General features: G+C 39.9%; 1 protein-coding gene across 18 annotated transcripts in view; it reads left to right on the plus strand.

Moving 5' to 3' along the window:
* The window catches only part of TTLL5 (tubulin tyrosine ligase like 5), a 309,168-nt gene that overhangs the window by 122,944 nt on the left and 158,590 nt on the right, over window positions 1-27,634 (plus strand). For 14 of the 18 annotated variants that reach the window (XM_033408371.2, XM_049706827.1, XM_033408745.2 and 11 more), the window contains 3 exons: window positions 1,929-2,012; window positions 2,581-2,982; window positions 9,740-9,927. In XM_033408371.2, coding sequence (XP_033264262.2) covers window positions 1,929-2,012; window positions 2,581-2,982; window positions 9,740-9,927 — 674 coding nt within the window. The remainder of the gene's footprint in view (window positions 1-1,928; window positions 2,013-2,580; window positions 2,983-9,739; window positions 9,928-27,634) is intronic. The other 4 variants (XM_004262260.3, XM_033408420.2, XM_033408475.2 and 1 more) reach the window with 1 other exon arrangement.

Raw genomic sequence — 27,634 nt, forward strand, 5'->3', positions numbered from 1 at the left:
CTATTCCATACCTGGTGGAATGTCTAATATCCATAGTCCCAAGCCCTAAATGTCACCATCTTCCTTCAGTCATTGTGATAACCCAATGTTCCCACGCATTTCAAAAATTTCTCACTGCTGGGGAACTCCATGATTGGGGATTTGGAATTGATGTGGACCAAACTATCTAGTTCATGTCATATGATCAAAAAATAGCAGCAATACTCAGTTATAAACAAAGTTTGTGCTTCAAGTGTAAGATTCATTTAAAATCTAGATGGAAGCATAAGACATAGATAATATACTAATTTTGTAGTATGCTAACCCCTAGATTCAAAGATGTAGATTTCTTTGCTACTCTTAAGGCTATCATAGTCTAATGTGGAAAGAGCTGGGGATATCGGTCATTTAAAATGTAGAGTGAGTTTTCCCAAGGAAACGGTGTTACTGTTTTAATAACTGATTAGCTTCAGAGGTTAGTCTACAAAAGCCTATTTAGCTCACTGTACACTTAAAGTATTGTATTAGTAGAAATACTTCTGAGTCCAGCCCTCTTCTTTGAGCTTTCCTAACTTATCTAAGTTCTAAAGCTAGTTTGTTTATCCGTTCATTCATTCCTTCTACATATTTTTAATGAACACCTATCATGTGTCAGACATGGTGATAGTTGCTAGAGATACAGGGACCAGGACTGTCACAATTCTTGACTTTATAATATTTATTGTCTGCTGGATGAACTTGGGTGAGTAAATACAGGAAGAAGGTTGGTAGGATCTCTGAAAAGACCCTCTAACAGTGTTGGGAAAGGGAGGCTGAGGAGTTTTTGTAATGAGGTTGGGGTAGGGAGAAGTGTGCTAGGCAGGTGAAGTCCTAGCTTGGCATTCAGGTAGTATCTTCTCCCCTGGTAGTAATGGAGAAGCCCTAACAGCACGTACTAGCGGCACCTGTTTGTACAGATGCGTCCTCGGAAATTCTGGGCTTCATGTGTTAAGGGCTACCTTTACATAATAATGTCTGTACCTAGCAATACCAATCAAGAATAACTAGAGGGGCAGTAGGAAGGCCTCAATCAAGGGAACAACAGTATGACATTTGGTAGTATCTGGACTTGTTAAAAACATGAGCAAACAAATGTGTGACAGTATTACCTGTGCTGGTGGTGATGGACAGAAGAGAATTCATATGTCCTTATTCTTTCATTCTGAAAGATGATCTGTAAAATGGCCTGTCTTAAGTTTTTGTATGAACCTGGCCCTTGAGAAAGATTTTTGGAATATTTCTCTAAGTATATGATTAGCTCTGGCTGTTCTGTTTCAAAATTCTGTAGTAGAAAAAAAACCTAATTTATTACGGTGGAAATTTATTTTATTAGAGTGATTTTGTTATTGAATATACTGATCAGTCAGTCTAATAAGCAAACTCACTCAGCTTATTCAAGTAAAACCAAGGAGATGAAGATACAGAGCTGTTGTGGTAAACAGGTATCTTGCCAACAAATACTGGGGCTGTTCTTTCTATCTCTTGGCAGTTGCCTGGTCCATATATATTACGACTTCTTTGTTCCACTGTGTACCACCAACCAGTTTGGTCTCTTAGCTCCCCAAGTCTGAATTCTTGACAGAGGCATCTTACTGCCCTTACTCACTTTCTTTCCCAGGCATGTTCTAGCTTGTTGGCAGTCCATGGATGGCTGCCCTGGGTTTTGGTATCTTTTCCTGATTCAGTCAGCTGGAGCTGGGGTTAGGACTAGTTGGGAATCATTTGGTTGGTGTCCCACTCAACAGGGCTGTGAGCGTGGCCATCCTTGGAAAAGTGTGGTGAGAAATGCAATGGTTCCTAGCATTGATTACTAGTTGTGTTATATTTTGGAAACAAAATTATGTGTAGAACAATGCTGTAGCATTTGATTAGTAACAGAGCCTAAGCTCAGTATTTATGTCTTATTTCAGATCACCCTGAAACGATGGAAGAAGTGAAAATAAAGCAGCCCAAGCAGCAACAAGCAACAGAAATTCACTCTGATAAATTATCTCGTGAGTGACTTCAAACCTACATAGATTTGCTGCTCTCTGATAAATCTCTAAATGAAAAAATGTCATCAGATATTAAATGATTTTCGGGCGTGTGACATTACTCCAAAAAGCTCCTTTTCTTTGTTTTTCCTTTTCCCTTAGAATTTCCTTTTGTCCACTCATAGCCTATTATCCTTCCAAGGAATTTCTCACTTTCTTAATGTTTAAAATTCTGAGCACTTTTTTTTCTAGAACGGTGAAAATCAGAGGGAGAGGAGTTAGCTGTCATTACCAGAAACTTTGTCCTGAGGCCCTAACGTTTGTAAAGCACCTGCTCTGGTTGATGGAGGTAGTCCCAACACCAGCTTTCAGAAGGGACTAAAAATAAACTGTTTCCATTGCCACATTGTCTCAGTGGGCAGTATTCATTAGGTTCATGATGAATCTCCCTAAAGTTTGTATTTTTCATTATGTCTGTTTCATGCTAAGATTATTTTGATGTTTAAAAATGTTTGCTTCATGTTTACATACAGAATTTACATTAATTTTTCCTAAAATGATCTGTTTTTGTTTGGTTTTGTTTTAACAGGTTTTACCACTTCAGCAGAAAAAGAGGCTAAATTAGTCTATACCAGTTCTTCCTCTACTTCTTTCTCTGGTCCTGCTGCTACTCCTCTGCAGAAAATTCCCAACACCCATTTGTCATCTGTTATTACCACCTCTGACCTCTCACCAGGGCCAGGCCACCATTCTTCTTTATCTCAGATTCCTCCAGCTATCCCCAGCATGGCTCACCAGCCAGCAATTCTACTGAGCACAGTCCCTGGCAGTGCTTCTCCCTCCATCCATCCTGGGACACAGAACATACTGAGCCCCGCCGGCCTGCCGCACTGTCGATCAGGCAGTTACACCATTGGCCCCTTTTCCTCTTTCCAAAGTGCTGCGCACATCTATAGCCAGAAACTGTCTCGTCCCTCTTCAGCAAAGGCAGGTGAGTGAGAGAATGAAAGGCACTCCACAATGTCAGCTTCTCCCCAGCCCCAGTTAAAAAAGAATGCCATCTCTTCCCGTTGGCTTTTCTTTTGAAAGGTAAAGGGACACAGGGTGCATAGTTCTGATGTGACTAAGGAAGAGTCTTGCATTTGGTCCAGTGGCACTCATTCACTGGTAAGAAAATGAAACAACTTCTTTTAGGTGCTGGGGGTAAAGAAATGAGTAAGACAAGGCTTCTATTTATTGGGAGCTTACAGCATAGTCAAGAGATAATTGTGATATTTGTCTTTTTACTGTTGAGTTGTAAGTGTTCTTTATATATTCTGGGTACAAGTCCCTTGCCAGATGCATGATTTAGAAGTATTTTCTCTCATTCTGTTGAGTATGTTTTTCCTAAGAATTTTATAGTTTAGGTCTTTTATCCATTTTGATATAATTTTTGTATATGGTGTGGCATAAAGGTCTTAACATCTCTTTTTTTGCATGTAGTTATTCAGTTGTCCCAGCACCTTTTGTTGAAAGACTGTTATTTTCCTGTTGAATTGTCTTGGCACTCTTGTCAAAAATCATTTAATCTTAAGTGTAAGGGTTTACTTCTGGAGTCTCAATTCTATTCCACTGATCTGTATATCTGCCCTTATGCGAGTACCACATTGTCTTCATTACTATAGCATTGTAGTAAGTTTTGAAATCACCAAGGGTGATTCTTCCATCTTTGTTCTTCTTTTTCATATTGTTTAGGCTATTCTGGATCCCTTGCATTTTCGTATGAACCTTAGGATCAGCTTGTCAATTTTTGCAAAAATAGGCAGATGGGATTTTTTTTTTTTTTTTTTGGCAGATGGGATTTTGATAGGGATTGTGTTGAATTTGTAGATTAGCGAGTATCTTAACATTGGCCAGATTTTTAAACACCTGAGTAATATCCACGTTAAGGTGAGTTACAGTTAAGCTATGTTTTATAAGTAGCCAATCTATATGTCTTAATCATTGTCTGATTTCAAATGAAATGGATATAGTAATATGGAGCTTGAATCAGAGATATGAAAGGGTCTACTTTAATAAGTCATCATATGAATATGTACGTATATATGTATTAGTGCTAATTCTGGGTGATTATTCTTATGATTTAATCTTCTAAAATCAATAATAATTATGCTCTGGTTTAAATTTTTTCTCCCATGTGAGAGAAATTCAGTAAGGTCAGTGTCTCCGGTACCTTGTGGCTGTCATCAGAACTTCTTTTTTAAACCTTCCTTTTTTTCATACCTATCGCAGAGGAGGATAAGGAATGGAAGAAGCTAGTCAGTTCAAAAATATTTCCTAATTTCCGTTGTGATTTCTTTCTTGACCCATGGATTGTTTATAAGTATATTGTTTAATCTTCACATAGTTGGCATTCTCTATTTTTTGTGATTGCTTTTTAGCTTATTTCCACTGTGGTCAAAGAACATATTCTGAATGGCTTAAACAGTAGTAGACAACAATATATAGTTGGCAACAATATACTTGACAACAATAATATCCTATAAGTGATTGGAGTCAAATTTTTCTGTGGTCATTGAATAGTTTGGGGATGAGATTAAGATGTCATTTATTTATTTATTTTTTTTTTTTTTCGGTACGCGGGCCTCTCACTGTTCTGGCCTCTCCCCCTGCGGAGCACAGGCTCCGGACGCGCAGGCCCAGCGGCCATGGCTCACGGGCAGAGCCGCTCTGTGGCATGTGGGATCCTCCCAGACCGGGACACGAACCCGTGTCCCCTGCATCGGCAGGCGGACTCCCAACCACTGCGTCACCAGGGAAGCCCAAGATGTTATTTTGAATTTAGACTTTTTCAAGATAAATATACAGTATCAAGTTTCAAAGGTCACCACTGAAAAAATTAAAATATGGAAATTTAAACATGTGGGAAGAAGAAAAATGGATCGGGTCGGGGGAAACACCCACAAACATAGAAGCACACAAGTGCAAAGCTTAGAAAATGCAAGAAATGGAAGCTTGAAAGTTGGTAAACCAAGTCCTAATATATCAAGAATCAAATAAATATAAATGGGCTGAACTTGTTAGAAGAGTGTCAGATTGAATTTTTTAAAAATCTAACTGTATGTTGTTTACCAACGAAAGACATATATAAAGATAAGGACGTAGAATGGTTGAAAGTAAAAGGATGAAGAAAGAAATACCATGTAAATACCAACCAGAACAAAGGTGGTGCTAATATATGCTAACTTAATTTAGTGTATATTAGCTTATATTAGGCTTTAAGAGAGAAAATTTTCCTAACAGATACAGAGAGTAATTACATAAAACAGAAAGTTTAGTTCAGCAGAAAGATAAAACAGTTCTAAGTGCAGCTAACAAAATAACCTCCAAATAAATAAAACAAAAATTGATACAACTAATGAGGAATCTACAAATCTACTGTCTTAGTGGGAGATTTCCACATATTTCTGTCCAATACTAGTAGATACACAGACTTTGTAAATCAGCAAAGATAAAGACAATTTGAACAAGATGATAACTTTATCTATTGCTCATTCATAAAACTCTGTACCCAATAATTAGAGAAAACACCTTCTCAAGCACACATGATACGTTTATAATAAACAGTCATGTCCTACATCATAAGACAACAGATTTCAGAGTTGGTATCATATGCAGCCACATTCTCTGTCCATACTGCAATTAAATTGAATGTCAACAGCAACGATACCTAACAAATCCTTATATATTTAAAAATTTAAAAGAGTTCAGAGAAGAGATCATAATGGAAATAAATGTAAAACTATTAGAATTGAAAGACAGTGAAAAAACTTCATGTTCAGATGTGTGGAGAGCAATGAAAAACAGTATTTGGAGGGAAATTTACTGCCTTAAATACTTATATTTGAAAAGAAGAAAGGCTAAAAATTAATGTGCTAAATATCTATTTCAGATGTTATAAAAACAGCAATATTACAAATCTAAATAAAGGAGAGAGAGAGATAAGAGTAAAGATAAAAATCAAAGACAAGAGTAAAAATTACAGAATTCAAAAATAAGGTACCGTAGAGAAAATATCGGAGCCAAAATTTCTTTGAAGAGCCTAAGAAGGTGGACAAACCTCTGGTGAGACCGATCAGGAAAAGAGAGAAGATATGGATAAATAATGTAAGGAATGAAAAGCAGACAGAAAATACAAATTTAGCATAGGTGACAAAAATATTAGAATACTGTTAACCACTTTATTCCAATAAAATTGAAAACCTATGCAAAGTGGATAATGCCTACAAAAGTAAGTAAAATTGGTTCAAGAAGATGAAGAGGGACTTCCCTGGTGGTCCAGTGGTTAAGACTCTGCGTTCCCAATGCAGGGGGTCCGGGTTCGATCCCTGGTCAGGGAACTAGATCCCTCATGCATGCCGCAACTAAGATCCTGCATGCTGCAACTAAAAAGATCCTGCACACAGCAACGAAAATCCCGCATGCCCCGACTAAGACCTGGCTCAGCCAAATAAATAATAAATAAATAAAATTTTTTTTAAGAAAAGAAAAAATTTATTAAAAAAAAAAAAGATGAAGAAAGCCTGAATGGTCCTATAACTATTAAAATAAGTTATACAGTAGTTAAAAAATCTCACAAAGAAAACTTGAGGCCCAGATGGTTTTATAGATAAGTTTTGACAATCTTTCAAGGGAAGGATAATTCCAATCTTAAACTCTTCTAGAGCATGGAAAAAGAGACAACAGTAATAACTCTGTGTGGCTAGTTTAATCTTGATAACAAAACCAATTAAGGACAGTATTAGAGAGGGAAATTATAGATCAGCTTCATTTATGAACACCAATGCAAAAATTCTAATCAAAATATGAGCCAGCCACATCTAGCAATATATGAGAGAGATTAGATCCCATGAACAAGTTTATCCAAGGAATACAGAAGGGGGTTAACAGAAAATCTATAAATGTCGTTTGTCACATCAGCAGATTGAAGGAGAAAAACTGTATTTATCCTCTTAGTAGATGCAGAAAAAGAATTTGGTAAAATTCTGTACTCGTTCATGATAATAACTCTCAGCATACTAGGAAGAGAAGGAAACCCTCTTTATTGAAAATGGGTGTCTGCCAAAATCTCACAAGAGATATCAGTGTAAATGGGGAAATGTCGAAAGCATTCCTTCTAAGGTTAAGAGCAAGAAGAGGATGCCCACTGACATTTCTTCTACTCAGTGTTTTACTGGAGGTCAAGAGCCAGTATAATAAAACAAGAAAAAGAAATTAAAAGCATAAGGATCAAAAGGGAGGAAATAAAATTTATTTATTTGCAGATAATACATTATCTACATAGAAAACTGAAAATAAGCTACAGATACACTTGTGGCATTAAGTGCATTCACATTGTTGTACAACCACATCACCAAGAGAACAACATGCATAAAAATCATAAGCTATCTAGGGATAAATTTAGGAAAGACTTTTATAAGGAAATTTTATAAGACTTCGTTTAGAGACAGAGAAAACCTAAATAAATGAATAAATAGGATGTGCATGGATAGGAAGACTTAATATCATAAATGTTTCAGTTCTCATCAAATTGATCTCTGGATTCAATACAGGTTCCAACCAAAATCTCAAGTTTTGTTGTTGTACTTGACAAGCCAATTCTAAAATGATAATGGATAGGCAAAAGACCAAGGATAGTGAGAACTCACTGAAGAAGAGAAAAGGGTGGAGGAGTATCTTATTAAGAATATAAAGATATGATCATTAAGAAAATATAGTATCTGAAAAGGTACAAAGTGACCAGTGGAGCAGAATAGAAAGTTGGAAGCAATCATACAGATAGATGAAAGTTTGATATATGACAGATGGCATTGCAGATAGTGGAAAAGGATGCATTTCTCAATAAATGGTGCTGGGATAATTGGTTATCCATACAGGAAGAAAAGTGAAATTAGATCTCAGCCTCCTACTATCCATGTAATCAATTTCAGGTGCAAAACTTTAAACTTCTAGAATAGAATAAGGGAGACCATCTTTAACACCTTATTGTAGGAAACAAAAGTAAAAACATAAGCAAGATTCCTTCAGTAAGAAAAAGACAACCCAATAGTGGTATCAGAAAAGAGGTAACATGTGCTCAACATCATTATTAATCAGATGAATATAAATGAAGAATGCAGTGAGATTTTACACCCTCTTAAAAGAGGGAAGAATTAGGATACTTGACAGTACTAAGTGTTGGAGGGGATGTGGGTCAGCAGGAGTGCTTATATTTTGTGGCAATGTATCACATACATTTGAAAATTCACATAAATTTGAAAATTCACATACATTTGAAAATTCACATAAATTTGAAAATTGTTTTTATCACATAAATTTGAAAGTTCACATAAATTTGAAAATTGTTGTTATCACATGCATTTGAAAATTCACATACTCTGTGACTCAACTCCTAGCTGTATACACAAGAGAAGTTCTTCCACATGTGTACCAGGACATGTATGCAAGAGTGTTCACAACTGCACTGTTTATAATAGCGATAAGCTTGAAATAGCCAAAATAGCCATTAATGAGGGAATAGAAAAATAAGTTGTAATGTATTTCCAAAATGGAATACCAAGCAGCAGATAAAGTTAATCAATTTCAGCTATACTTAGAAAGGATAAATCTCAGAAGTATGGTATTGAGCAACAAAAGCAAGTCCCAGGAAATTACTACAATAGATACCATTTTTATAGAGCTCAAAAACAAACGAAATTAACTGTATTTTGTTTAAGTATGCAAACACACACAGAAACAAAGAATAAAACTATATTTAAAAAAAAAGAAGGGGGTGAATGATAAGGGAAGATTAAGGATGAAGAGGAACACATGGGTTGATAATGTGACTCTTGAGTTGGGTAGTCAGTTCATTATAATATGTTTTATAACTTCTACATCAATTGTAAATAGTATTTGGTATGTGTCAAATAACATAATAAACATGAAAAAATATAGATTTTTTAAAAAGTAGTGTCACCAAATTGTATATACAGAATGATCGTGGTTATATAAGCATTAATAAGACAGAAAGGAAACACATTAAAGTGTTTCCAGTTTTCTGGGTTTTTAATATTTTTTCAATGGGTTGTGTGACTTTTATCATAGAAAAAATATTAACCTTGATTTTATATTAAGTAATTTCATTGTGCCAGAATTTCAGTGCTCGGAAATAATGGAATTCTGTGATATTATAGTTGAAAGAAGAAAATTGAAGTCTGAAAGGAAAATCAATTGAAATTTTATAATATAGGATTATTGCTGTTTTTCCAAATATACTGTTTTGCTTTTGTCCTTCTTTCCTTTTTGAGCTCTGTAAGGAGGACTGTGCATGATTTGACAGTGTGTGCCGTAAACTACTGACAAGTACAGTCACATAACAAGGAAAACAAGACCTATAATGAGTTTCAAGGCTACACATTTTTTATTCATTGATTCTAGGATCAATTATTCCCCACTACATATGATGAAAATTCTTCTTTTGTGAAGGATTCACAGTATGCAAAAACACAGTAATAAATGCAGGTAACAATTTGGTGGTAGGAAGAGTTTCTAGAGTATGGTAAGGATTTAGTTTTACTTTTGTGAGCATCTGAGGATAGTTTACTGCTCCTTATGTTGTCAGAGATCCCTAGGAGTCAGTAAAGTATCTGTTGGCTGAGATTTTGCTGTCATCATCCTAAGTTTTTCAGGGCTTTTTTCCTAAGTGGATGAAAACTTTTCTTTTTTAGCAGGTTCATGCCATCCAAACAAGCAGCATTCAGGAGTAGCCAAAACACAGAAGGAGGGAGAAGATGGTTCCTCATACAGCAGACGGTACAACCCAAGTACGGTTACGGCTGAACTTCAGCGGCTAGCTGAGAAGCAGGCAGCAAGGCAGTATTCTCCATCCACTCACGTCAGTGTCCTCACCCAGCAGGTATGGATAGTTCGGGGTGCCAGAGAGTTCTTTGGATCACTGGATAGGGTTAACTACAGGGTACTCTGTCCTTCCCTGTCTTTACTAATGCCCATATGCTGTTGCTTGTTGAATGAATATTAGTTGGTTTCAAGCTAAAGAATAAAAGCATTCCTTCAGCTTTAAAGAAAGGGTTTCTGTCACAGGTATTGCAAACTTAAGTGTGCTGCTAGCTATGATGTACTTACTTCATGGATAAATAGACTTGAATGTTCAGCTGTAAATGCACTTTTAAAGGATCTTTAAAAATAACTTATTTCTCTGGTAAAATTTTCCAGTGAGTTCTAGTCTTATAAATCTTTTTACCAGAATGCCATAACATTACCTTTTACTTTTCTTTACTTTTTTTTTTTTTTTTTTTTTTTTTTACTGCCTTTCATCTCATGATGTCAGGATCTTTTCTGGGCACTGATTAATGAATTTCAATACACCCTCATCCAACACATATCGTCCTCACATTTTACAGATGGGGGAAACTGGGGCTGAAATGAGTGATGTAGTCAAGGTCACCCGGCAAGCTTGATGGATACCAGGATTTTGACTTTGTTGTATATATACTGACAAGCTTACAACACAGTGAAGTTAGATGAACCTTTTAAGAACTTTGGGATTCTTTTTGCCCTTCTTGATGATTATCCCCATGGTATTTAACTGGAAGTAGAAGCCATGTTTTTTTCCCTTTCCTTAATGCAAACGGCATCAAAGTCCTCCAAAGGAATTATTCTGATTTAACTCCACAGTTATATTTTGCTATATCTTTGTGGTGTCATGTCCCTTAACTGGTGGCAACTCTCTAGTGATAATTGAGTCTAGGAAAAAGTGAAGCTGTAGATTACTTCAAGTGCATGTTAAAAGTAGGCAACATACTGCTCCCTGGTGGTGCCCTACTTTTCTGTGTAAAATTCTGGACCACAATTCAAAGTAAGCCTTAGCTTTACTTCAGCCTCATCCCAGAGTGTGAGGTTGTAATTAATTTTCTTTTTCAAATCCCTGATAGTTTGAAGGGAGTAGATAAGGAAGTCTAATGTGAATTAGGAAGTGAAGAATCTTATACGGTAGTGTTGAGACTTGAAGGGAGTTAATAGTTAGATTTTAGTGACAGAATGATGGGAAAAGGAAACGGAATATCATGGCCATGGTAGAATGGGAAGGAAGTGTGAAATGTGAAGTGGCTATGAGGAAGGGAGAGGGCCAATGATCTGCTACACTTTTCTCAGTGGGTCACTGACTAGAGTATATGTTCCAATTTTTAACGAGCAGCTAGAAGCACCAAGACATTAAGAAATTTTCTTTGCAATTATAGTAAAAAACATAGCCAGTGTTAGTGTTTACCTATTTTCACCTCCTATCATTTGGTAGACAGCAAAGCTTGCCAAAATGAGGGGATCCTGATCCTTTGGGAATCCAAGGTGATTGTATCCTTACTGGAAAGTCATTCCCCTTCAGTCTGTCTCATCTAAGAAGAATTTCAGTGCCAGTGAATTAAAATTCCATCAGACTTCTCTTCATAGAGATCTGAACTCGCCATTAGATGTCAGTCTTAACTTTTAGAGCCTTGGTAATAAATAGGGTGGTTAATCCTTGGTGCAATACTGAGGGAGGGACTGTAGTATGTAATAAGCAGGGTGCAGTAGTGGGAAAAGGGCTGGATTAGCCATATAAAGACCTGCTTTCTTCTACCACTTACTAGCTGTGTGATCGTGGGCAATTCACTCAACTTCCATTAACCTCAGGGTCTCTATTTGTTGATGAGGAAAATACAACAGGGTCATGAGGATAGTATGCAGAAACCTTTCTGTAAAGTCTGAATGCCATATACTGATACTTAGAAAAGATTGCTATTTCAACCATAAAAGGCTTTTAATAATAAATGGTTTCTAATTTGATTTGAAATCAGTTTTTGGATAAAATACTGTGTTACCGAAATGAATGTTGTTATTGAAAAGCTCAAGTATGTGTTATTTGTGTTATTTCCGCTTGGAGAAAGTAGTTCCTTAATTTGGAATTTGGGAAATTCTTCTATTGTTCTTTTTCTGGTAAATAATAACATGTTATAATGGCTTAATAAGGGCCCTGGGACATCTGTTTACTGGCCATTTCCTTTTACTCCTAGCTGTGTTTGAAAGAAAGTGCCTTGGTTCCTTACTCACTGAGGCAAGTGGTAAGGTGTCTGTAGTCCTGGTGAGAGGCAGGCATCCAGACAGAACGTGCTGAAAGCTCTGCTCTCCTCTCTGGGCTTGGAGTGTGAAACCTTCAACTCAGCTCCACCAGAAATAACTCTGTGTCCAGTAGTCACTTTAAATGTTTTTTATTTCCTCTTACCTGTGATTATTTCCTTATTTTCAATTCCTATTTTGCATTTTCTTTTTTTCCACATATCCAATAGGGTTAATGAAGATTTTCTTTCCCCCTTCCCTTTTTTTGATAGGATATATCTATTCATTCTGTTGTTTTATTGTTTGTTAATTGGTTATCTTCTTGTTTTATCTTTGCTAACTTCCTTTCTTCTGTTTTCTCTAGCTTTATTTTGTTATTTCCTCCCAGTTTCTTGAGTTGGGTACTTCATTTATTTTCACTCATGTCTTGTTTTTTATTGTATTTAAAGCTATGGATTTTCCTCTGAGTATTGCTTTCATTATATGCCATAAACCCTGATATATCTTTACATTGCTTTTCTGGGCAAGGTGTTAAGAGACCTTCCACTAAATAAGGTATGCTGATTTTAAATTATTTGTGCTATTTTGGAAGATGAGTATAAAAACCCTGAAATTTGGGACTTCCCTGGTGACCCAGCAGTTGGGACTCTGTGCTTCCACCACAGGGGGTGTGGGTTTGATCCCTGGTCGTGGGGAACTAAGATCCCGCATGCCGCACAGTGTGGCCAAAAAAAATGAAATTTGAGGGAATTTCTGAAAAATCACTTTATTTTGTCTATGATTTCAACTACTTGCTCATGAAAGCTTTTAGTGGCATTCTCCATAGAACTTTTTATTCAAATGTATCCTTTCAATTTGTTCATTCAAAAACATTTTATTACGCTCTTGAGAGTGTTCCAGGCCTTGGTACTAAGCCACAGGGATGATATAAGACATAGACCTCTGGGGCTTCCCTGGTGGCACAGTGGTTGAGAGTCTGCCTGCCAATGCAGGGGACACGGGTTCGAGCCCTGGTCTGGGAAGATCCCACATGCCACGGAGCAACTGGGCCCGTGAGCCACAATTACTGAGCCTGCGCGTCTGGAGCCTGTGCTCCGCAACAAGAGAGGCTGCGACAGTGAGAGGCCCGCGTACCGCGGTGAAGAGTGGCCCCCGCTTGCCACAGCTAGAAAAAGCCGTCACACAGAAACGAAGACCCAACACAACCATAAATAAATAAATTAATTAAAAAAAAAAAAAGACATAGACCTCAGCGTGAAATAACTCACAATCTGGTAAGGGTGACAGCCACATAAACATATGATAGTACTAGCATGGCATCTGCAGAGGTGTTTCTAGGGAATAACAAAACCACCAAAGGGCATCTAACCCAGCCTGTGGGTGGGAGTGGGAAGGCCAAAGCAGCCTTCTTGAAAGAGATTACACCTACACTGAATCTTAAGGGTAGGCTGGTGGGTGGCAGAAGAAGGGTAGGGCAGGCTCCAAAATAAGCTAGCATGTGTGTATGTGGGGAAACAGAAAGCTGGTGGTTAGTGGTGATGGAGGATAGGGAGCAGCTGGGATGGAAGCTGGAGGAGAAGACAAGGGCTGATTCAAGGAGAGCTTTGAACGCCCTGTGAAGGAACTCGCTCTTTATCTAATAGATGACCAGGAGCCACAGAGACAAATGGGCCTTGCCTTTTAGCTGCATCACTTAGGTAGCTGGGAGGAGGATGGATTGCAGGATGAAGCAATGCCATCCCCTTTTCCTCCCTGCTCTCTGTTGAAGATGCTGAGGAGCAGTGAATTAGCCGGAAGAAAAGAAGCAAAGTACTCTGACAACCCCAAAATTTGATAATAAAGCTTGAAGTTCCCTGAATTTCCATTAGAGGCTAGATTCTTATGAATTTGTATAGCTAAAAACAGAACCTCATTTATCTTGCAATTACTTTTACTCTTTCTGCTACGATTTAACTTTATTTATAGGCTAGAACATATGAGAATATTGAAATTTCCCTGCCACACGAAGTGGCCACCGTGGCCACTTTGGAAGTGTTTGCATATGCTGGAAATACAGAGACACGTGTTCTTAACATATGATTATTCAACAAATACCTAACAAATCTGAGCAGAGAGCAGGTCAAATTTAGTTCTTTCCCTTGGCACGTGAGAAGCTGGTTATCTCTGGGGACTGGAATCCTTTGGAAACCATACATCCCTGAAAGCAGGGTTTTCTAGAAGCGTCTTTCTCTTGTGGGGGAGAGTGCTATGGTAGCTGAGGTGGGCTGGCGTAGAGCTTGAGTGTGAGGTCTCACTATCTCTGCCTCATCCAGTGCCGGGAGAGGTGTGCTTTAAAACTGTAGCCCTCTGCACGCACAGAAGTAGCCCTTTGTGGTCACTGCTGTCAGCGAACAGGAGAATGTGGCGAAGTAACCCAGCTCTGCGGTGAGGAGAGGGAGAGGAGAGGGAGCCCTGGCCTGTCTGTGCGGGCCAGTGTGAGATTGCAGGACCCAGCTATCATTAGGAGCAGCGCCAGCTCTTCCAGCCTGGGAGTTTAATCAAAGGAATAACAGCAGACCACCCAGGCGAGGGCTCCGATGCTTGCGCATGTGCTGTGTCAGGCTCTGTTCCCAGGCCAGCCGGTGCCCGGGATGTGGCCAGGCCTCCTGGAAATGTGCTGACAGATACATAGGAGGGAGGAGATGCTTTTTGCTTCTCACATTTTTCATTTAGAGGGCGAATGGGAAAGAAAACCATTCAATTTCTTTCCCCTTTTGCTCCTTACCCTGATACTTTTCTGCCTAGTCCTAGAGGAGGGCATATGTTGAGGTAGAGAATGTTTGCTTACACTGGTTACTCATTCACTCGCACTCATTCCTATACAAAGGAATTCTTGTATCATTTCTTCTGCTTCAGCGGTTACCATTGTGATCATGCTCATTTCGTCAGGGTCCACAGTGGACCTGAGTCAATCTCAGTTTCAGAAATATCAATTTGAAGTTGAAACTGGCAGAGAGGAAGCTAAGTTTTTTGAAATGGTTACAGTTCTCTAGGATTGGAGCCAGTGGCCCCCAGTTTATCACAAGCTTGGGCATTTGGCACTGGAGACTGTCTTCCTGCCTCCTCAGTGTATCTGGACACATTTGAACTACTGTACATTTGTGTTCTGATTTTGTAGTTTTTTCCCCAAGTCTAGCTTCTTTGGTTCTGTACTTTTCTGGGTAGAAAAATTGTACTTCTTTGTATTATATACATTACTTTTTCCCATATCTAGAAACAGAAAAGGGTAAATAGAAAAAGCAGAAGCTCTTGAGTCATCGAGACCTTGGACAAGTTATCTAACTTCCCTGTGCCTTGATTTTCTTCTCTGTCGAGTGGGGTAACTTTAGCATCAAGATGAATTCTCCTGCATCTCTGTGCCTCCCTGCTCTAGGTTCTAGCTCCAATTGATCCTATCTAATTCCCTAGCTCTTCTATGTCTTTTGAGGCTTTAAACCCCCGGTTTTCCTTAGGTCCTTGGCCTACTGATGGTCTCTTACTCTAAAATAACCTTTCTTTTCTCTTACTGTATCGACCAACTCTCTCTCAAAGTCACTGATGACCTTGGAATTGCCAACTTCAGTCACCTATTTTTAATCCTTACTCTCTTTTTTAGCACATGACACTATTATTGACTGCCTCCTACGTGAAAACTTCCCTTAGCTTCTCCAGCCTTCAGTAAGTCCTCTGAGAGCTCATCCTCTACTTACCCCCTGAAAAACTAGATACCAGTTTCAACATTTTTAAAAAGCCACTGGTATAGAGACCTGAAATATAGAAACTGACACCAGCAGAGTCTCTCTGATTAAAGAAGGGGGTTGATGCCTGGGCATCTGCTTCTCGCTGCTCTTCATAGGTATCTTCCAACATGCCTCTGAATTCCAGAGCTCAACCGAACTTCTTTCCTCTCTATAGTCTCCCCTTGGGTAAACTTCCTCTTCCCATAGCTTCATCTAGTGCTGTTCTGCAGATTTCTCCCAAATATGCATCTTTAGTTTGAACCTGTTTGCTGAGTGTCATGTCCAAATTTCCAACTGCCTGCTAGACATTTCCACCTGACTGTATTACAAGGATCCAAAATATTCAACATATTTTAAACATGCTTTGAAAATATTCAAAAAATATTCAACATATCTAAAACCTATTTGTTCTTCTTCCCTTTTCCCCTTTGTATTAGTGACACTGCAGTTCTCCTAGGGAGTTAGGTGTGGAGCCTTTGATTTCTCATCATCTCTCTTTGCTTCTTCATTCTCCCTACGTCCAGGCAGTTGCCAGTTCTCATTGATTCTGACTCTATAATGTCTCTGATATATATCTTCTCTGTTTCACTTTCACATCTACTGTCCTGCTTAAGGACTTAATTATGTCTTGACTGGACATCTACAATTACCTCCTAAGTGGTCTCCTGGCCATTCTCCTCTGTTCACCCTAGTCTTTGCTCTAAAGGAATCTTTCTAAATCACCAGTCTGATAATGATACTCCTCTGCTCAGGAATCTCAAAGGGGCTTCCTGTTATCTTCAAGGTGAAGCCCCAGCTATTGAATATTATTCAAAGCCTTTGTGTGGAATCTGGCTCCAGGCTATTTCTCCAGCCTCTCTCCTTCCCATCACATATGTTTTTGTGCAGCTCACCCAGAATTTCTCTCAGTCTCCATGCTTAGTTTGAGCTATCTTCTCATGGGAAACGTTCCCCAGTCACCATATCTAACTGTTTGCATTTGTCCAGGCTCAACAAAGGTGCCACTTCACTTGTACACATGACATTTTACTTGCCATACAGCTATCTCCTTTAGTGGACAGTGAGCTCTTTGGAGGCAGTGTCCTTTGCTGCCTCAGAACCTGACTCACAGGTAGTACTCAGTAAATGTGCTGATTCTACGGGACTGTAAGGTACTTGATTAAAGATGGGGAGGTGAGGGGCTTCCCTGGTGGCGCAGTGGTTGAGAGTCCGCCTGCCGATGCAGGGGACACGGGTTCATGCCCCAGTCCGGGAAGATCCCACATGCCGCGGAGCAGCTGGGCCCGTGAGTCATGGCCGCTGAGCCTGCGCGTCCGGAGCCTGTGCTCCGCAATGGGAGAGGCCACAACAGTGAGAGGCCCGCATACCGCTAAAAAAAAAAAAAAAAAAAAAGATGGGGAGGAGGTGACCATGTCCATTTTTTCACCAGTTTTTTCCAGCGTGGTATATAGTGTGTATTCAACACACATTTTTTAAAATAAATAAGTGAAAGAAGAACCCCCTGCTGCCCTAGCCAGAAGTCATCTTTCCATTGTCTATGTCCCTTTGGCCCTTCATTAGTCACTCTCTATAATAAATCTGTTATTGTTATTTTATGTCTCTTCTTTCCTGTTGAGTTATAAACTATGTGATGGCTGTTCTTTCTAACCCATCACCCAGCACAGCAACCTTGCCCTTGGTAGGCACTTATCACATGCTTGCTGAATTGAAAAGAATTTCTCTTCTGTGTTATGTTGGTTTTTATGTTCTTTATAAAAACTATTCCTCTTCCATTTTTTTTGCTGACAATGCTGCACCTGCCCTTCATAATAAAGCAGCTGACATTAGTTGAATGTCTGCTTTGTACTGGGCACTGTGCTAAATACTTTATATGCATTATCTCTTTAACCTTATGAAGTAGATACTTAATTTTTTTTACAGGTGAAGAAAATAGCCGAAAGGATAAGTGACTCTGCTAAGGTCACATAAATGCCAAGTAACCGCACCAGGACTCAAACCCAAGTCTCTTTGACTTCACACTCTTTCCATCAGTGTTTTTCTGTCTCTTCCTGTTTGAAACAGGACTCTCACCCCTCATCAGACTACGGTGATGGAGCTTAACACTGCTGTAGAGTCGTAGCCAAGCCAGCAGATTATTTTGTAGTGAAGTCAACTTCAACACTGTGCAGCCTTCTTAATCCCCAGGGTTGCAGTGGGAATGGATCTATTTATCGTGGTGGTGGCAGCCCCTATCGACTCAAAAACTGAACGTATAAATTGGAAGCGCTCGAAAGGGATGTGGCCATCTTGTAAGGTTTTCCAAGAATATCTTTGGCAATTCTTGATCTGGCACTCTTTGTAGATTTTGGAACACCAAGTGTCTATATGTGTATGTATATCATGTAAATGACAACGTTCAAGAGAGCGGGAAGGTACGACAAGAGAACTTACTGCTAATGTAGCAGAACTGCAGACATTCCTTGCTTTTCCTAACCCCTTTAAAAATGTGATTAATGTTATAACTCTTATCTCCCGGTGATTGGAGTGTAAATTTCTTGAGGTTCACTTTATCAGTATCCAAGAATTTATAAAGGAGTTGAAGCTGCCTTAAAACATGTTGGTTGTTGTGACTGTTGATTTAATACCTGCTCAGGAAGTGCCCTTGGAAGAATGGTTAAAAAGTAGCTGTTTAAGGATGATTCTTTTCATGTTCTTGATTGAATATATTCTCTAATATTTATCCAGTGATGAAAATCGTGTAATAAGTACAGATCTGGCACTTTGGGTTTTCATTTTCTTTTTTCTTGAGTGAAACAGGTCTTGGTCCACTGGTGTTTTTTATTCAAGGATTGCCTCACATGGTAAAAACAAGTCAGGCAGGACTAGCCACTGCATTTCCCTATTCCAAATCATTCAGGGCCCTGTGGTCACGGGAATGAAAGTTCCACAACAGGCTCAGCTGATCCCATCATATTCTGATGAGCCTTCATATATGAATGACACAGAGAACGTTGTTCTCAAGATGATATTGGTGTAGTTCTGAGTACAGTATGAATACAGATTTAGAAAAATTTATCTCCACATCAGTGATATGAAGTTATTTTTAACCTTTTTTGGAGTCAGAGATCCCTTCGAGTATTGAATGGAGGCTATAATTTTTCTCCTGAAAAAATATGCACCCACACTTAGAGATGTGCATTAATTTCAGAGGGTTCATAGACACTCCCTCCCCCTCCAACTTGACTCCCTCTTGATGCCCTATGGGCCCATGGTCTCCAAGTTAAGAACTTCTGAAAACTTTTAGGTAGCATGTGGTCATTAATATCAGTAATTTCGCCAAAAATGATCACTCCAAATTTGTGATTATGTTTGCTTAACACCTTCTTTGTATATTTCAGTGATACCCCCTTCTAGGCCATAATCTCCATGAAGGCAAGGATTTTTGTAATTTAAAAAAATTGTTCTCAATTCTCAAAAGAATGCCACAGAGTGTCTGATAAATATTTGTTGGATTAATGAAATAATCTTGTGGAACCCTATCTCTAGACCTCATCAGACAAGATTTATTTAAGATTTTATGGACCATGCTATAATGAGGAGAGTGAGCTGTGCCAAGATTGTTAGCTGCACTGGGAATGCCATGACACTGATTTGCTCACGTGTTAAGCGGTTACCAAGTCTTTAATGTTGAATTTCCATCTCCATTTTGATAAATAAGATACATGAAATTTGCAAACTGCCTTAGTGAACCTGAGGTTCCCTAAGCGAATCTCAAAAAGGGTGTTAGCCCTTTGCAGTTTCAGTGCCAAGAAGAAACAGATATAGTATATTCATTGTGTAGACAAGGAACAAAATCTGTATGTCTAAGCTATTATTTCACTCATTTGAGAACTTTGCCCCAAACTTCAAGACCAGGCAGAAATCATCTCTAAAATTATGCAGGGCGATATAGCAAGAACAACACTTATCCCTCAGTCTAGTCACTGATTATTTCATTTCCCCTTATTCCAAAGCAGTCCTTCCCTTGTGGTATTTGTAAAAAGAGGTAATTTGGAACCTTTAATTTCCTTGCTAACCTTCCAGTGACATGAATCACTTCTCTACTCACTGGTGAAACTAGCTACTAGCTGGAGATTGAGGGGGGTGTGTGTGTGTGTGTGTGTGTGTGTGTGTGTCTTTGGGACTAGATGAGACCCACTTCATTTATATAAATGCTTTTGTGCCTACTGGGTAAACTCTAGGGGTACAATGGAATAAGATACAGTCCCTGTCCTAAAGGAGCATGTTATTTGTGGGGCAAGGTAGGCGAATAAACCTGTAATTATAATACAGTGCAAAACATGGCATGAAGCTTTTCAACTCTACCATTATGTTCTTTTTTCTTTCTTTCTTTCTTTTTTGCGGTATGCAGGCCTCTCACTGTTGTGGCCTCTCCCGTTGCAGAGCACAGGCTCCAGACGCGCAGGCTCAGCAGCCATAGCTCACGGGCACAGCCGCTCCGCGGCATGTGGGATCTTCCCGGACCGGGGCACGAACCCATGTCCCCTGCATCAGCAGGCGGACTCTCAACCACTGTGCCGCCAGGGAAGCCCTACCATTATGTTCTTGAAGCAGTGTAATGGCAAGGATCCTTTACAGCTGAGGGAGCTCTTTTGTGAAAAATAAATCTAACATTAGGAAGTAAAGCACAAGATGGTAGCAACAAGATTTCAGGATACCGCTGTGCTGAAGTGGTGTGAAAGACCTTCCTAGGGCTAATGATGAAACACCAATTAAGCCTCTCATTTTTCAATTTCCAGGTTGGGAATAATTCCTGCCCCTCCTGGCATAGCTGTAACTATATGTGCTGCTTGTGTTTTCCCAAGCAGCAATGATACACCTTGGTACTGTGTTAAGAAAGGTAAAAGTCATGTGAAGATCCATAAGCCCCAGTCAGAGAAGGGTTTTTGCCACTACATTTGTAGACATACCGTAGAAATGCAGAATCCTGGGTTCTGCTGTGAGTGGAGAGTATCTTGTCCTTGAGGGACTGATAGCACACGCATACACAGAGGTAGATGCTGGTTAATGTTGCTCTGGCGGAGGACTCGGTATCACAGTGGATACCGGCATCTTATTTTTTTCATTAATCCGTGTTGTCTTTTCAGATATATACTAAAACCTCACCATCCTTAAATGTCAGTTTGTTTGGTTTTGTTGTTCCATGGTGGATCTAGAAGTTACTGCACGTGTGGTCGTTAAACACTGGTTGAGAGAGAACGGTGGCCGGAATCCAGATTCTATAGCCGCTAACTTGAGGGTCAGGAGAAGATGCCCAGAGAGGATCCTCCAGGACCAAGCTTCTCTTAATCACTATAAGATTTTTGGCCCCAAACTCCTGAGTGGAATTCCTAGCTTTGTTGACGTGGGCTAGATGATCCAATGTCTTCTTCTGCTGCCAGGCCTCAAGCCTAGACTGAAGCCATCAAGTCAGCCTCATGGGCACTTCCCCCCCACCCCAGGCCCACCCACCAGTCTTGGTCCTCAAACCATTTTACTGTTGAAGAGAGGCATGGAAAGATAAACCTAAGGAAAGGTGTATTTTCCCATGAGGCCCTAGAATAAAGCTGTCCTAAGATGCCCACTCTTTGGCCTTCCGTTCTTAAATGGCAGGCAGTGCCACCTTGCCTTGCCAGCCGCTTGGGAAGATGTAATACAAAAGAGGGCTGATCCAGAAAGAAAACATGAAGAATGAATACATGAACTTGAGAGCTTTTATCATCATACTCCGAACGCAGTTCGAAGGCCCAGCACTCTTCTTCAGCCTCGGGGGAAATGAGGAGAGACCATCAAGAGTGTGTCCTGCGTCCCAGCCTTATTATCTCTCACCTGACTGTGGTGACTCTCAGCTAGATGTCTCTGCTTCCACCACAATGCTGACATAGCACTACGTAGCTTACTGCCGTCTACTAGATGGAGAGCAGAATGAGTGGCAAGGTCTGTTCCTGTCTTCCATTACTCTAAATGTTAGCCAAATTAGAGTGCTTTCTGTTTCTCATTCTTCCTGCTTATCTGGCTCTGCATTTTTACTCCACCTTTTCTTTTCCCCTAGGAACCACTACCATTCCACCAGCCCCATACCAGGCCTACTACCTATCCTTTTAGGCCTGGTTCAATTGCCTTCTTTGAATTTCCTTAAAACTTTTTTTTTTTTTTTTTTTTTTGGGTGGTACGCGGGCCCCTCACTGCTGTGGCCTCTCCCGCTGCGGAGCACAGGCTCCGGACGTGCAGGCTCAGCGGCCATGGCTCACGGGCCCAGCCGCTCCACGGCATGTGGGATCTTCCCGGACCAGGGCACAAACCTGTGTCCCCTGCATCGGCAGGCGGACTCTCAACCACTGCACCACCAGGAAAGCCCTCCTTAACACTTTTATTATGGCAATTATCATATTCTGGAGGCCTTTAATATTGCTATTTGTCTAGGTGTCTGTCTCACTAGATTACCAATTCCTTCATGGCTTAGGGGCAAAGGCCACATTTTAGTACCCATTCTCTTAGGACTTTACCCAAGGCTTTGCCCATGATCAGCAATACAGTAAATATTTATTGAATTATCTTTGAGTTCTGGACTTCATTCGAGCATTCAGGACCGTAGCATTTCTAGAGCGTGCGCCAGTAGAGCAATAGTGATTTAGTTAGGCCTGACCCTGGATCCTCTTTGGACACCAAAAGGTTATGTATCTGGGTGGGTGGTGGGTATATTCTGGGAAGCCATCAGGGCAATACTATCATATTTTAATTATAGCACTGGCAGCAGCGCTACTTTTAGCAAACAGCAGTAACAAGCAGTAACACTTGGGCGGGCCAGCAACCGGAAATTGGCCTCCCCCTCTGTGTTTCTTCTACCCCCTCTTTCAATCCATCACCTGTATTTATTCCTGCTGTAATTTAAACACCTGTCTAGATGGAATGCGCGCAATGTGTCCCTACCCCACACATTCAGATATTTGCTCACCTGCCTTATTCGGAAGGTTGGCTCTAAAATAAACAGAGTTTTGGTACTAAAAGAAAAAAATGCACTGAGGTCACCGTGGCAGTGGACATGAGGAAGGGAATGGGAGTGGTACCTCTGGAGAAGCCGCTCCAGGAGAGAGGGAGCAGAAGAGAAAGGGGAGGAGGAGAGCAAGGGGTGAAACATCTCCCAGCAGCCCCTAAGGCTTAGGCCATGATACAAGCTGGTGGCTAGATTTTCCCACAGACCCTCATTCATTTAGCTAAACAACTAGAGAAAGGCAGGGGTGGAAGAATATTTAACAAGCTGGTTGTTAGGAGGCTTAAATGTCTTGGTTTATTATTTTTTTTAATAGATCTTTATTGGACTATACTTCATAATACTGTTAGTTTCTGTTGCACAACAAAGCGAATCAGCCATGTGCATACACATGGCCCCATGTCCCCTCTCTGTTGAGCCTCCCTCCCACCATCCCTATCCCACCCCTCTAGGTGGTCACAAAGCACCGAGCCAATCTCCCTGTGCTATGCTGCTGCTTCCCACCAGCCAGCTATTTTACATTAGGTAGTGTATGTATGTCCATGCTACTCTCCCTTCGCCCCAGCTTCGCCCTCCCACCCCGTGTCCTCAAGTCCATTTTTTATGTCTGTCTCTTTATTCCTGCCTTGCAACTAGGTTCTTCAGTACCATTTTTTTTTATTCCATATATACGTGTTAGCAATGGCCATTATCAAAAACTCTACAAACAATAAATGCTGGAAAGGGTGTGGTGAAAAGGGAACCCTCCTGCACTGTTGGTGGGAATGTAAATTGATACAACCACTATGGAAAACAGTATGGAGGTTCCTTAAAAAACTAAAAATAGAAGTACCATATGACCCGGCAATTCCACTACTGGGCACATAGCCTGAGAAAACCATAATTCAAAAAGAGACGTGTACCACAATGTTCATTGCAGCACTATTTACAGTAGCCAGGATATGGAAGCAACCTAAATGCCCACTGACAAATGAATGGATAAAGATGTGGCACATATATACAATGGAATATTACTCAGCCATAAAAGGAAACGAAATTGAGTTATTTGTAGTGAGGTGGATGGACCTAGAGTCTGTCATACAGAGAGTGAAGTAAGTCAGAAAGAGAATGTCTTGATTTATTTTTAATGACCACTATTTCTCATGGCAGCATAGTGAGTAGACCTGAAATTTTAGAAGCTTGTTCTAAACTGTTTTATCCACTTTTGCATCCTTGGCATATTTAACAATTATTCATATTAATGTTTGAACATCCAAAAAGCAATGAGAAATAGTAAAACCTCAAAGTTCTTGATAGAATTATTATCTCTACTCCTTCCCGTTGGTTGTTTTAATATCTTGTTCCTCACTCTGTTCAGGCATTTCTGCTAGTTTTTGGAAGATCCCCTGAGCTTTATGGAGGAGAAGCATTGAAAGGTTTTTCTTTCCTGTTCTTTCCTTTCCTTTCCTACCATCCCCTGTAGCAAGTGCTTCTCATACTTTAAGATGCATATGAATTACCTGTGGCTCTTGTCAAATGCAGATTTCTGTTCACTGGGGCTGAGGCTGGATTGAGTCTGCATTTTTAACAAGCTCACAGGTAAGTGCAGGTGCTGCTGGTCCCCAGACAGAATAGTAAGTTCAGGTTCAAAGGTATGAGGCAGTGGGAGTAACACAGTGGTTAAAACTACAAGATTGGGAGGTTTTGTATCAGGCAGGCCAGGAATTGAAACTAGGGGCTGACACAATTATTTGTTCTTGAGCAAGGTTTTTACCTCTTAAACTCAGTTTCCCCATCTATAAATGAGGGCAGTAATTGTACCTAACAGATCTGTCTTGAAGATTGAGTTAATTGCTTAGAACAATGCCTGGCAAAAACAAAGTGTTCATTAAATTTAGCCATCATTAGTGCTAATATGACTTTGTTGTTATTATTATTGTTATTGTAGTGGAACCTGAGAGATTTCATATTTGCTAAAAAATTAATTATGGCAGAACATTTTAGAGGTCCAAACATAGACTTATAAAATTCTTATAGGCAACATAAAGATGTTGATATCCATTATCAGTAAGGCATGTTCTTCAACTCAATAATTAAAATGAGTTTTAGTTAAGTATCCCATCTTCCAGACCCCTTTGTGACCAAGGCATAAATTCATGAGTTGCCCAGCCTAGATTTAGTAGCATAGTCTCTGATTATTAGCCCAAAGAAGCCAACTGGCCCGGTGGCGACACCCTCTACCTTAAGACACAGCGCCAGTGCCAAAACAGAGGCTCATCGTTTTAGTTAGGAGTATTAGGCTATTAAGATAGCCTAATACTCCTAACTAAAACGATGAGCCTCTGTTTTGGCACTGGCGCTGTGTCTTTATGTGCTGTGAGCCTGTCTTTTTAAAAAAATTCTCCAGCGGTGAAATGTTAACCATTGTTGCAAATCAGGTATAAATAAATGCCATTTTCCATTTTCTCTTCATCTGTTCAAAGCTGGTTTTATTATGTTATCTGGAGAAATGTAGGTGGACAGAGAAGCAGAGGCAGCCTGGTGACAGGAATAGTCATCATCCTTCTGTCCTGTTAAGGAAGAAACCTCCAGGTGTGAACTCTAACTGGCTTGTAGAGTGTCTTAAGATCTGTCCAGTGCTGGGAGATTAGCCCTGCCCTTTGGTCTTTCCTAGTAAAGACAAGGTGCTGCTAGGGCCAAAATTGATGCTCTGGTCCATTTTAGTTCAGTGACTTCTTCTGCCTATTCTAGAAAAAACTGAGAAGCTGAAAGGAAGGACCAGAGGCATTCTTAATTCATTTAATCTAGAGATAATTTGCTTAGACTGAACTTTAGCCAGGCATAAATCTGTACCCATAAGATTCAGTCAGATCTGGTTGAGGCTCTAGAGCTGTGCTGTCTTTTAAGGTGGCCTCTACCTTCATGTGGCTTTTTAAATTTAAGTTAAATAAAGTCTAAAACCCAGTTCCTCAGTCACAGTCACATTGCAAGTGCATAATAGTCACCTGTGGCTAGTGGCTACTGTATTGGGCAGTGCAGATTATAGAACATTTCCATCACAATTGTTAATGGATGATGGATGCCATCCATTTCTATTGGGTAGTGCTGCTCTAGAACAAGGATTGAAAGTACTTGTCTCCCCTGTCAGTTCTGATTGTTTAGTGACAGCTGCCCGGAGGACTGTGTAAAAAAGACTCTGAGGCCATATCTAAGTGAGCCCCAAATTGTTTGATTATTCATTAGCAATGTATGTCCTAGGAAGACAGAGCTGGGTGGAATGGAGGTAGTTCTGGGCTAGGCACTGAGTGTCTTCTAGACAAAACCACAGAAGTAAGAGTAGAATATTTTAGAGGGTCTGGTTGTTATTATTTAATAGAGATAGGTTACTTTTCTTTTTAATTTAATTTTTATTTTTGGCCGCGCTGGGTCTTTGTTGCTGCGTTCGGGCTTTTCTCTCCTTGCAAGGCATGGGCTCTAGGTGCACTGGCTTAAGTAGTTGCGGGACGCAGGCCCTAGAGAGCAGGCTCAGTAGTTGTGGTTCACAGGTTTAGTTGCTCCACAGCATGTGGGAGCTTCCTGGACCAGGCATAGAACCCACGTCCCCTGCATTGGCAGGCTAATTCTTAACCACTGTGCCACCAGGGAAGTCCCGGTTACTTTTTTCTTTTTTTAAAGTTAAAACATTTTATTTTGCTCCTACTCTATGGGAGGCACTATGGTTTTTATATAATAAATGTTCCTATTGTGACATCCCAGCTAGAAAATTTTGTACATAAGAGTACTGTTGATTTCAGCAAGTGAGTGCATATGTGAATCTCTGGATTCGTTATCTGCTGCTCAAAAAGTGCACTATGAAAGGTAGAAGATCTGTGTAAACATGCCTGGCATCTGGCAGCTGAACTTGGTAACATAAAGTCTAGCAAAACTTTATTATTCAAATGTATAATGTATTACTGAAAAGAACTACTTTTCATAATCCACTGAGATGCATTATCCAAGAGGATGCTAAAGGTGATAGTAAGCTGCCATTTCCCAGGCATATGTCATGTGAGGGGCACTTAGTGCTGTGGCCGATAATACATATGATCCCTGTATTTCCAGAGAGACTTAATTTATCCCCCAACACCCGCTCTCCCGCTTCGTGTCCATACGATTCTTCTCTACATCTGTGTCTCTATTTCTGCCTTGCAAACTGGTTCATCTGTACCATTTTTCTAGATTCCACATATCTGCATTAATATTCGATATTTGTTTTTCTCTTTCTGACTTACTTCACTCTGTATGACAGTCTCTAGGTCCATCCACTTATCTACAAATGACCCAGTTTTGTTCCTTTTTATGGCTGGGTAATATTCCATTGTATATATGTACCACATCTTCTTTATCCATTCGTCTGCTGATGGACATTTAGGTTGCTTCCATGACCGGGCTTTTGTAAATAATGCTGCAATGAACATTGAGATGCATGTGTCTTTCTGAAGTATGGTTTTCTCTGGGTATATGCCCAGTCCTGGGATTGCTGGGTCATACGGTAATTCTATTTTTAGTTTTTTAAGAAACCTCCATACTGTTCTCCATAGTGGCTGTATCAATTTACATTCCCACCAACAGTGCAGGAGGGTTCCCTTTTCTCTACACCCTCTCCAGCATTTCTTTTTTGTAGATTTTCTGATGATGCCCATTCTAACTGGTGTGAGGTGATACCTCATTGTAGTTTTGATTTGCATTTCTCTAATAATTAGTTACATTGAGCAGCTTTTCATGTG

Source organism: Orcinus orca, chromosome 2, assembly GCF_937001465.1.
Source record: "Orcinus orca chromosome 2, mOrcOrc1.1, whole genome shotgun sequence".
Lineage (NCBI taxonomy): Eukaryota > Metazoa > Chordata > Mammalia > Artiodactyla > Delphinidae > Orcinus > Orcinus orca.